Source organism: Haliotis cracherodii, unplaced genomic scaffold (assembly GCF_022045235.1).
Source record: "Haliotis cracherodii isolate W230 unplaced genomic scaffold, xgHalCrac1.p SCAF_2, whole genome shotgun sequence".
NCBI lineage: Eukaryota > Metazoa > Mollusca > Gastropoda > Lepetellida > Haliotidae > Haliotis > Haliotis cracherodii.
In genome coordinates, this window is record NW_027266275.1 from 79,698,745 (window position 1) to 79,711,760 (window position 13,016).

Below are 13,016 nucleotides of genomic sequence, written 5' to 3' on the forward strand. Positions count from 1 at the left end.
GGAAAGAAAATATCCCACTTTCAACTATGGGCCATCACAAAATGAACTAGTCAATGTAGTACATTGTTTGATAGTCCATTGCAAGTGTATTTGGTCTGTTGAGGCCGTTTGTATATGGCTGACAGCCAGTTGAACGTGAAAGGGGTCCAAATGGACAAAGTAATGGAAAAAAAACGACCGAGCAGTCATCAAGTTTTTAACTTTAGAGAAAGTACTCCCCAATAAATTCTTGACCGCATGTCACAAGTGTATGGAGATAAGTTCCCTCGCTATTCCACTGTTAAGCGTTGGGCAGTGTAACCAGGAGTTGCACACCCGGTTATAAATATATATAAATACGTAAATTAAATGCAAGTATATTGATGTACATGAATTATATATTACTATGAAATTGTTAACTTCACTATGAGATGAAATGACTCACGTTGTATACCTATATGTACGAGGAGCGCAGGTGGCGGCCGATTATATTTAATTAATTGGTTTTCCATAAAGAATGACAGGGTACACAGTACAGGGATCTCAGAGTCATGTAAAGAGTTAAGGTTGTCACGAGTCAACCAAGATGATTATACGAATTGTACAAGGGAGGGAACCAGTTCTACTCTTGTAATTGGAAGCTAGACTATATATTAAAGATTTAATAGATATGGTAAACCTGAAGGTACGAGGTCAGAACCTCGGATAAGTCACAAAGAAGCTGGGTACTACTCAATCTTCATAACGGACTCACGTGTTGGTCAAACCTTGTGACGTCATAGTAATTTATCATTAGAAAAGTGTAAGGATAAAATGGGGTGGAAAATCATGATTCAGGGAGAACGGTTTGCGGGACGCAAGTAGATAGGTCAGAGGTCACGGCGCTCCTAAGTAACTCAGATTGCCGCCAGCACGTTTGTGTGGTATCTGTTTTACTGTACTCAAACCAGTTTGAATAAAACTTATCGTAACTTGTATTAAGTCGTTGTGTTCCTGCTGTGGTGACTCCTGATTGCGAAGATCAAGAAAAAGGATCCAGGTTACAGCAGCTATGTTTAAGGCTGGGAGAACAAGCCTTGATGCTAACCCTAGGTCTGGACGTCCCTCAACTTCCATAAATGAAGATTCAATCAAGGAAATAGAAAAACTTATACTGTCAGATAGACATATTACCATTGCTGAATTTGAGGAAGAGCCAGGTCTAAGCCATGGATCCACTAAAACTATTATTCATGAACATCTGATCGATAATCAAGATCTATATTGTGATAAAACGCGTCTTACTTCGTGAAGCGCACATGAGCACCTTGATTAAAAATAGAAAACGATATGGAAAATACAACGTTTACAATGAGTTGGCGGTGCACATGCTTTGCAAATCCTGCAATCGACCGAAGTCTGCATGACAGTTTACGTACCAGATTTCAATTTCATTGCACGATTTTGATTGGACTATGTAAAGACTCGTTAATCCAGCCAAAATGTAACTCCCTCATACCAGCCTAGTTCAGCAAGGGTGGAAACTGAACTCTCTTGCCTCGGGAAGATGCTCACGTAGCTGCAGGTTGGTCCAACAACATGTCCACCTGGCCAAGTGCGGCTGTCTGATAATAACCCTGCCCACTACACACCACATCAAATACAAATAACACATTCATCTGAATGTAATTCATATAAATTTATTGTGTACATTTGACTGATACAGTTTAACATACATAAACACCTCTCCTCTGAATAAAAATTATTAATTGCAAAATACATTAAAAATAAAATGCTATAAAATGCAGCTGTATAAGCAAAGTTGGATATATCTCTTACATATACTGACATTGAAACCTACTGACATGTTAGCAATACACCAGGCAGGAACTGACAGTAGTACTGACAGTGGCACATACTGAAATATACTAAACAAAAAATATTTTTTTATGAAATTGTGTGCCTAGTTTATCAATGCCCAATAATATTCATGATCTCTTACTGTTTGGTTCAGTATATGTAAGACCCATACTGAAACATGCATCTGGGGAAATATACTAATGTTAATACATCCTTTTGTTAATCCTGCAATTGAGTATGTAGGGGTTTGGTTTGGTTTGTTGTTTAACATACTCAATAGCAGGATTAATGATTATGCACCCAGAGTATTGATAGATCTCATCATATAACAACTTTGTCACAATCTCACTAAAATCAGATCTAAGTACTCACTGCCGCTACACAAAAATCGAAGGACATCCCATTATGGGTCACGTCAGAACAACCTTTCGCGAACCTTGGCCTTCCACTGAAATGACTGACAAGAAGTTGACATCAGCCAATTAGAAAGCAGCTCTCTCGAGCTTTACGGCACTCGTTTCAACCTGGGGACTTCCATTTCAGACTATGCTTGAAAAATATGTTGCCACAGTTCTCAATTAAAATTTTGAAAACTGAACAAAAGAACATTCCGGAATGTCTTATATATTGTTGCGATTGTAAGGCAGTGCTTCCCACATACAGTGCAACGCCTCCTCCGTTCAAATGTTTATCCCACGCAAATGAGAGATAGACGATAAGTTTGATGGAATCAGCCGTACGGGCCGTAACTGTCGTTCGGAATACCCTGTGTTATCATTTTCGAGGTTGCATGATTAGAAAACACATTCTGACTGTCACTTTCATAATCTGGTAAGCGACGCTTTGATTGGTCGGAAGAAAGGTCGTTCTGAGGTGACCCGTAATGGGATGTCCTCAGATTTTTGTTTAGCGATAGCGAGAACTAAGATCTGATTTTAATGAGATTGAATTCGTCAATACTTGACAAAAAATGTTTTTACAACATAAAATAAATATATAAATGTAATTACCAGTGATTGTATTGTTCAAAAACAATAAATAGCCCAGTGTTTGAAATAATTGTAAACCCCAACAAGACAGCAGGGCAGGTGACCCATAAATGTTGCCTGCCCATCTCAAGAGTTACCTGCCCGCATTCAGACATCATAAATAGTGAAAAATCACAAATCGCATCTTGATTCAGTTGAATTTATGCAAACAATTTGCTTGCCAAACAAGGCCAGAATTTGGTGGCTCCATCATAGTGCCACCCATGGCTATTTTAGTTAAGGCACTTTTATGTCCCTCCTATTGACCAATCAGATTCCACCTGTCATATCACTTGAATAATCAAGATTGCATTAAAAGTGGTTTTACCTTGCAAAGTGCATCAGATCTTGAGCACCTGGATTAAAAATATGAATAGATTCTGCAAAATATCTGTCGACGCCCATTTCACGACACACATGCTTTGCAAATTCTGCAATCGACTGATAACTGCACAGCAGTTGCCATGTTGTTTACAAACCAGATATTGATTTCATTACGCAATTTTGAATACTATGCTTATACATTTTAGTTCAGCCAAAATGAAAGTCAGAAATTCCAAATTAGGGTGGAAACTGGACTTTTATAGTCAGTTAACACCCTTGCCTCAGGAAAATGTCATTTGATCTGTAAAACTACCTGTCAAAATACTCTCTGAAATTGGTCTGATATTGATAAGGCATTAATATATGCTCATCAGTGTATAGGAGGTGAGACAGGTGTATCCCTCAGACCACTGTGTGGATTGCATCCCCTAGTTGCCTCCAGGCTCAAGCCGTCTGCTTCTCTATTTTGTCCATCACCAGTTTGGCCGACACAACGTCCTGAATCCCGAGACCTGAAATACAAGGGCAAGTATTGTACTGCGACCGCCATGGTGACAGTGTGTAGAGAATGTTTAAATATCGATTTGAAATATTTTGTTTATGGATTTGCAGACTGAATGCTTTTTCTAAATGGCAATGTGTGTTCACAGCTTCTGGCCATGGGAGAAGGTGTCAATTTACACTTGTCAGAGGGGTACACAAAGTATGTGATCTAGACCACCAATTGTCAGACTTTCATTTTTGTGGAAGTCTCTGTGGCTGAGTGGGTTAGATCGCTGACTTTGTGTGCTGGCGATTAGGTGCCTAACTCTGGCAGTGTGGGTTCGAATCCCGGATGGGACTCAACCCCCAAAAGGCACTAGAATCTGTACTTTACTAAGAAAGTGTTATCCCAAATATAACATTTGTTACATGCATGTTTTTCAGTAATAACTAAATTCAAATCTTCACATTTATAATTATCCCAATTTCACAATTATCTTTGAAGCAATCTTCCAGCTTATCCCAGTGGCCTATAAATTGATGAGTCTGTACCACCGAAACCAGTGACTGAAAGGCTAATATCTTCTCTTGTTTCCACGGAAACAAGACTAGACCAAAATGAGAGAATATGAAAGTATTTTACTATCTGACTGGCCCCATGAGGACCCAGGTTAGAATTGCTTATTGTTGGATAGATGAGAAGTTTGCATGACACACTGTTTTTTATTGTCAACCACATCTTTGGTCAACTGTTTCCTCCTTCCTGTTGTCAGCAGATACCTAAGACGTTGACATCCACAAAGGTTCGTGACAGTAGGGGGAAAAAAACTTCCAAACTCCCAAAACAGTCTATGGTAAATGATTACCGGTAGGTAACTTTAATAGATATCTCCAGATGTAAATTCATTGTCATTTCATACACAATTACAGCTGATAACTTGAGAAAGTGAAAACCGGTACATGGGGTATTTATGTAGTGTCCAGAATAATGTCAACTTACCAAGAGATTTAAAGACGGTTGTTTTGTCCACGTGAGCTTCCTTCTTCCCGAGAATTACCTCCCCAAGTTCTGCATATATCTCTGCCTGTGAACAAGCAAAATTTGAGAAGGGCATTACACATGAGAGGCATGCATCAAAAACTATAATATACGTGGTAAATCGCAAATAACAATGAAGAACGAAATGTGAATTATTTCACGATATAACAATGTTCTACATGTATCATGACATTTCTCTAGATTCGAATATGCGCTCGCAACTTGATGACGTCATGTATTGGACAATGTTATTTTTGAGAGGTAAGTGTCTAGTAAGTTGTTCCCCACGGATGTAGCTGGGCTATGCAGATAAACGCAGTGGCCGAATGATCACATCTAAAACTGGGAGAGATATGACAATCAATATTAGGGAAAAGGTACAGATGATTGATGTGACGATTATTCAGGGCCACATGGGTACAATATGTGAAGCCCATTTCTGGTGTTCCCCCGCCATGATATTGCTGGAATATTGCTAAAAACGGCGTAAAACCCTTCTCACTCACTCACTATTCAGGGGGTCATCATTGTTAAAATATTTATACAGCTTGTACATTTATCAACATCCTTAAAGAGGCTGTATATGATGTTGATATCTAATATAATAAATAAACAACTTGCGGTTGTTGTTTATGGTGCAATAAAACACTGAAGGGAGAATAAACCTCCCACTCGTCGTTTATTTCTTCAGTAAACACTCTGATCTTGTACCTTGTAATGATAATATACCCACCAACAGGAAATGCCCCCCCAACATAACCAGAATAATTACCTTAGACAAGATAATGTCGCCACTTTCTTTGTACCCTCCCTCATAGCTGTCAGCGTACACCACGCTGTGAAGCATCAGGTCTGGCTCTAACTCCTGGCGATCCGCTCGGCAGGCACCTACCGCTGCAACCCCATCAACCACAGCATTAGCAACATAAGCAGTGAGTGTGGTTTGACACTGTTTGAACAGCTTACACCATTTTACATCAGCTTTATGTTGGGCTAAGCCCGAAGTGATGCAGGTCTCAAGTTATTTACCACTTTAAAAAACTTACAAGCGCGGGACTGTGCTGACAAACCTAGAGGTAAAATGGGATTTAACGTAGCGTACAGATTATTGCACTTATATAGCGACATGCATGCACGTGTGTGTGTGGCTGCTTGTTTTAGTGTGGACTGCTGCCGATTTTATAGTGCTAGCCCACTGAGATACCATGCACAGTTTAACATGAATACCCCACTCAGACACAGTATACTGACTCCAAGCCGAGCAGTCCTTGTTTTAGCCCCTTAATGCCGAGCGCCAGACAGGGTAACAACAAATACTCTCTTTTACCATATTTTGGTAAGACGCAGCCAGAGATTGAACCCCCGACCTTCCGCTCTTTGGGCGGACACTCTGTCCCTAGACCACGAAGGCGGTTGACAAACCTAGAAACACCATCAGTTTATGGCGTGACCAGGGGACGCAACTCTGCATAGTATAATCATATTGAAATAAATGGGAAATTGAAAGAAAGTGAAAAATTGTATTTAGTTATATGCTTGATCAACAACACAGTTCTCTTACCATTGATGTGGGCCCCAGGTTTAACCCAATCTTTCTTCAGGACTGGCGTCGGTGAGGATGTTACAGTGATGATGACATCAGCATCACAGACTGCCTCTTCTACAGTTGTACAAACTGTGGCCCCGATCTCAGCCGCCAGAATGTCAGCACGTTCCCTCCTCCAGTTCCACAGTCTCACCTAGTGAGTGAGTGAGTGAGTGAGTGGAGTTTTAAGCTATAGAGAAGTGTTATCAGATATGGAGCAGGGAAACCAGAGACTTATACTGTCAGCTTCAAACCGTGTGGGACATAACAAATACCAATCAAATATTTAATCCATATGAACCCAGAAAGAATGAATGCAGGCTGTCATGGATTATGTCTTGTCAAATGCCAAGCTGGGATGACACCGAAACAATCTTACTTGAAACCACTCACACAAAGCAATCACAGTGCTACCACTATTGTGACATATTGTACAAGTATGCAATATATAGAGATTACTGCACGAGTGTCTGTCAGACACCATTAATCTTACTATTGTATCAAAATGTTCTGAAACGTGTTGTAAGATAAATGGTATATGCCAAGTACAGTATTCTGTTTCTTAAACATTCTAAAACCGATTTTAGAATTTTGTCTATTCTAATGATTGCTGAGGTGCATTAATACATAACAACAATCATAAAGGATGTAAAGCGGCTTACCTTCCACAAAAAAAAGTTTCAGACACATCTGTTGATTGCAATGATGATAATGCAAACTAGATGAGATCAAAGAATGTTTATTAAACACTCCGACACCATAATGTTTCAACAGAGGTGAATTTTATTGAAGCATGAAAAATTTATCAATGAATAATGATCAGGAAAGTAGACCTTAGGTCATCACAATGAAGTAGCCAATCACAGACCTGGAATTTGATTCCACACATGTTTGAGACCAGACGTCTGAAATGTGTTCCTCATCTACATCTGTTTAAGAACTGACACTAGTGTGTCAGTGGGCATTGGGGCTATCTATTTGTAAATACAGACAACTCTCAAACTGGGGATCCAAGGGTAATCATTCTGACAAGCTGGCCACCTGTGGCACACTGCACTTGACTTCTATAATTGAATTATGCCAAAATACAGAGGGGGACGTCCTTGTTTGAAGGTGACGTAAAATGGGGTTAACGTCGCATCCAAGATTATTTTGAGAGTGCGTGCTTGTGGCTGCTTGTACTTGTCCGGACTGATGATGATTTACAGTGCTAGCACACTGAGATACCATGCTGAGTTTAACATGAATACCCCTATAAGACACCCTGTACTGACCCCGAGCCGACCAGTCCTTGTTTTAGCCCCTTAATGTCGAGTGCCAGACAGGGTAACAACAAGTACCATCTTTTAACATCTTTTGGTATGAGACGGCTGGGTATAGGACCCCGGACCTCCCACTCTCCGGGCGGACGCTCTACCACTAGACCACGGAGACAGTCTCCTTGGTTAAAACCAGACTAAGTGAGTAAGGGAACACAATCAGACATGTCTTTGAAGGGCATTTAGAAGTGATACACATAAGGAAGAGAACTTATAGATGTCAAGTTCTTTATTATGAGGAACACAACATTTCGGAGTATATGCTTACTCCTTCACCTGATGAAGGAATACACATACCGAATTCGACGTAATAAGCGCCCCGCTCTAATAAGTGCCCACAGCGATATTTGCTAATATATTGGCTAGTGAACAATCCCAATTACACCCCTTCCAATTGATCAATGTACACAAGACTTATTTATTCTGGTATTTATTATGGGCAATTAAATTCTGGAAAAATATACCTGTCGTACATGAAGCTTTCAGGCTGTCAGCATAAACCACGAAAATTATCTTGCAATTCTGTTTTTTTCACCAAAATAATATTCTAATAAGAGCCCCCTATTTCTAATTTTGAGAGCGCCCTGGGTGCTTATTACGTCGAATACAGCATACTCCGAAACATTGTGTTCCTCATAATAAAGAAGTTGACATCCTTGAAATTCTCTTCCTCAGACATGGACGGTCTGAACGTTGTATTTGTGATCAGAGGAACCATCCAAGCAGGTACAACAATGTTGAATCAATGTAGAAAACAATGTCACATGTCCACATATCTTCCAGTATTAAAAGGCCAATGTTGATACCATGTTTTTCACTGTAGCTCCCTCAGAGCCACCAAATTCCAACACTGTCATGTGCTTGCTTGGCTCACTTGAATTACAGTGCATGCAACAAATGAAGTGTACTTTCATTTTTTAGGCTTCCATTCCATTTTTATGCTTACCCTGAATTATCCTGTAATAAATAAAATGAGATGAAATGTGAGCACCTTACATTGTGGAAGGTTCTGACGCGAGCCAGGGCGTGGAAGTGGGATCTGGCCTGGGTGCCGGCACCGAGGATGGCGAGAGTCGTGGAGTTCGGGGCGGACAGGTACTGAAACACACACAACCTTCAGTATTATCAATGCATGTAAGAGCAGGAAAGCAGTATCAAAGTGACCCAGATCATAGATGTCACCACTTTGGTGAAATCCCCAAGGTTACACAGTGTTGACCCTATGCTATACACCTTGGTAAGGTGGCCATAGAGGACATGCTATCATTCACAATGGTGTGCCGCGGGCACTGTAGCTCATCTGGATATGTAGCTACATGTAACAGTATAAACTGTCAGCAAAGACAGACGGGACTTAAAAAAAGTTACTGTTGCCAATGATATTCAAATACTTTCTCCACCAATACTGAGGACTAAAAGCTATTGAACACTAAAATGTGATGGTTTGAACATATGTGTTGAGCTCCACTAAACTACACATACACCAAATTTCATTACATTTTAAACACAAATTGAGTAATGACCACTTTCACCTTTCAGTGAGGTCAAAGTCCGAAGGTCAAATCAAGATCAGAATTTAAAACATCGCAAAAACAGAATATATACTTGGAGACCCACTACTAACAACAATTGTTCCAAATTTCGTTCCACTGTGGACAAAAATGGCTGATTAATGTCCATTTTGAAAATTGGATCAAACCTCTTGAACAAATTGGAGTGTCATCATTGATGGGAACAAGAATATGAAGTTTCAATGGTCCAGTGCTTTCTGCGAAGATGTTTACATCACACCGGACACCGGACACCGGACACCAGACACACAGGCCACGATATAAGCTCACTTGCCTTTCAATCAGGTGAGGTAACTGTTGACAAGTGCAGTGTTAAGCAGCGGTAGAAACTAACATTTTTAGTCCACTAGTCCTTATAATGATAACATATAGCAAAACCCTTAAAAATGGAAAATTTCTACTAGTTCTTATGATACCTTAACCATTGGGCAGTTTGGCAAGGACTACAGGACTAGTGCCAATTTCTAACACTGTTAAGGAGATATATAAAAGGGAATGAAGAGAGGCTTTATCAAAATATATTTTGCGAACAATTGTACATTTTATACACATTGTCATTATCAGTATACAGTAAACTACAGTTATAACAAACTCAAAGGGACCACTAATTTCAGTTCTTTATAACCGTAGTTTGTTACAAGCATATATATACAGCATACTTTCAGCAAATGCCTGGGACCAAAAAACAGTATGTTATATCCGTCAGTTCGTTATATGCGTGTTCATTATAAAGGTAGATAACTGTATTACATACGCCCTTCTTATATACACTAGTATTGTTATGTATTGATACATGACAAGATGCTTGTACTGTGACAAAAAGGATCACGGTGTGGCAAACCCTCAGTGACTTGTCACACCTACATACCTTGGTAGCCACCGCCGATGCTGCTGCCGTCCTCATCGTTGTGATTAACTCTCCATCCATTATCTGCAAAACATAAGCAGTAAAGTACCAGTCTGTAACGACACCAATTTTTATCCTTCTACATTAATCACTTCTTGAATTATCATGAACAAAATACATGTTTAGTGTATGACATTCTGAGTGAATTTGACCTTCAATATCAAATACATATAGAATACTACACGAGCTCTCGTGTAATACCAATTTTATGAAACGAGTAAATGGTTCTGGTATCTTTTGAGTGAAAGCGAATCAGCAACCAGAACAATTCCCAAGTTTCATAAAATTTGTATTACATGGGAGCAAGTTTAGTATTTAATTAATTACCTGCCATTTATAACTATATTTTTTAAATTTAACTCTTGTGTGTAAATAGACAGACATCTACACGATCCACAGAATAATCCAAATGAGTTTAACAGAATACTACTTAAAACACACTGAAATTCTACACAAATTAATTTAATACCATACCATGGCCTATCTTTGGAAATCAGGGGTACCTTCCTCAAGGCTATCTATGTGCCAAGGTGATTGTGTAACTCCCATACATAGACTTCAATTTTAGTCTTTTTTTACATTACATTTCCTTTTTTTTTGGAGTCGGGGATTCGAAAATTAAGTTTAGAAGAAATTCTGACCTAACTCTGAACAGCAAATTGCAGAGCCTCAGATAGCTGGGTCATACATAGGCTGACATTTAGTCCCAGAAATAAAGTTATCTTATTCAAAAATATATGTACAAAATTCAAAAAATAAAATCCAAATGGAGCCCAGAACAATCCTTTATTTCAGAGCTGAGACATTCTAGAGTTGAGTTGGCTCCTTTTTTAATGTTTTGTTTGTCTAGGGTCTGGGAGATAGAGGAGGTCCAACACAAAGAGCCATTATGATCCAACCTACAGTTTTAGGTAGTCCAGTGTTGGCATCAAACACCAGGATAACAGCATGGAAGGTCCGCACATCTTTATTCAAAGGAAAGTATGTGACCAGCTTGGTAGCTATTGCTTCATCCTGCTGACTGTAGCCCGGCATAACTCCAAAATATCTGTTGTGAAAAACAGTGAATTTAACCCAGTTTGACATAAATTTGTCAACAATGATTTAAAGAGAAAACTTAAGTAGCAACATTTGGTGGATCAACCTCTATTATTAATGAATGTCAACACATGAATATTCAGATACTCAGGCATAAGATATTATTTTAGCGATAACTTACTACTTTTAATGTAGAACTGTTACCTCAAGATTTCATTTCTCCCAACTATGTTAATGTACACAGATTTATTTATTAATGAAATAAACTGAACTTAACAAATATGTGCTATGGGTACCGTGGCAAGTTCATCTGTGATTGTGCTCGAGGTAGGTAGGGTTGGTTATCAAGCATTTTACACTGTTTCAAACTGTGAGGTCCCTCTCGTTGATTAAACTAAGAAAGTTATAAAAATTCAAAGTGTAGTTATCTGGTTCTCAAGCTACTACATTCTGCTACAGCATCTATAGATCAAATACTTGCAACATTTTGCAAGTTTGTTTTTCTTTGCAAAGGATGTGACATGTTGTATCAATGGAAGTAAACAGAATGTTACTCTATATGAAATGCAATTGCTTCTCATGCAAATTGATGCCTTTTCATCAAATTATTTATGGAAAGAAGCACCAATTCCAAGTTTTTATATTTTGTAACCTTGGCATGATACTAGTGTGACATTATCAAAATCATACAGGGACTCCAAGCAACAGACCTGTATAAACAGACGGTCAGTCTAAAGTTTTAGAGAACATATTTTAAATGCAGTAAAACAGTTTTAAACAAAATATCGTCAAATCAAACATTGAAACTTGGCAAAAACTCAAATACCCACATACACCATGCTAATTAAATGTATAGGCTATTACATTTCAAAACGCAGAAATGCCTATGAAATGTTATTAGAAAAAATTTCATTATATGGCTGCCATGACAGACATATTAAAAAATACATTGTCATTCCGTGAGCCCATTTTAGATTTCCAGAGTATTTTATATGGGGCTGCGCCTGATTAACAATTACTTGGTGCAGTTAAATCTTTGAAAAAATGGTTTTGAGTTTTTGCAATTGTAGCAGCCATAAAAGTTTCAAGTCCCGTGATAGGATTCGAACCACGGACCATCTAGTCAGTAGTCGGACAATTTGTACATATCACCGAAGAGCTTAACCCCCATCAACATGCTGACAAGGTAAGGATGTCATCTGTGTGATGACTCCACGTCCTGCTACACAATCATTGGTTTCCTTTTAGCACCTCATTGCAATCCACTGGAAATGCCCTACAAAAGGACCGACCAACCCCTTTCGGCCACGCCTCTCCCCCACACCATGCGGCTTGGAAAATGAAAGTGACCACAACGAACCCATTTTTTGGTGGAACTAATATGACACTCCTCGCTGGTTGGCAGACTCCTGACTCAGGACGTGAAGAAAACTTTCTGAATGCAGATTCAATCGTGTCGATGAGGTCTTCATATTTTAAAACTTCCAAAACCTTGCTAGCAGGGACGATACTGATCTGATCCACCATTTTGACCGAGTGAAAAAAGTCACATGACACGAACGGACGGGTCATGTCGGGTGAGTTTTGGCTAGTGCACAAGCATTTGTGAACAAATTGAAACGGGGAACGGTTAAAAATGTTGTGAAAAGATCAAACTTTATCTTCCAGATTTAGGACTTCTGAATAAAATGGATGTATACAGGTTTTGTAATCATTGAAACGAAAGGATGTTGTAGTTTTTTTCCGTTTCTTGCTTGTTTTATCTCTAATCACGGGAATTATATCCAAATCCACTGGCGAAAGGGCCCACTGACTAAATATTTACACTCCGTATTAAAATTGTTTCTCGCATTATAACTTGAGACTGTTTATAAAATGAAATTGATTTAAACATTTATGATGAA

The 13,016-nt window shown here is 39.0% G+C and overlaps 1 protein-coding gene across 1 annotated transcript; it reads right to left on the minus strand.

The window, feature by feature from the left end:
- Positions 1 to 2,611: 2,611 nt before the first annotated feature.
- On the minus strand, positions 2,612 to 12,639 carry LOC139468554 (ketimine reductase mu-crystallin-like). The gene is made up of 8 exons (XM_071250606.1): positions 12,473 to 12,639; positions 10,978 to 11,122; positions 10,036 to 10,098; positions 8,593 to 8,694; positions 6,254 to 6,431; positions 5,465 to 5,586; positions 4,654 to 4,738; positions 2,612 to 3,682 (listed from the first exon to the last, which is right to left on the minus strand). The coding sequence occupies exons 1-8, from the start codon at positions 12,637 to 12,639 to the stop codon at positions 3,615 to 3,617; spliced, it is 930 nt and encodes a 309-aa protein (XP_071106707.1). The 3' UTR covers positions 2,612 to 3,614.
- Between the last annotated feature and the right edge of the window lie 377 nt (positions 12,640 to 13,016).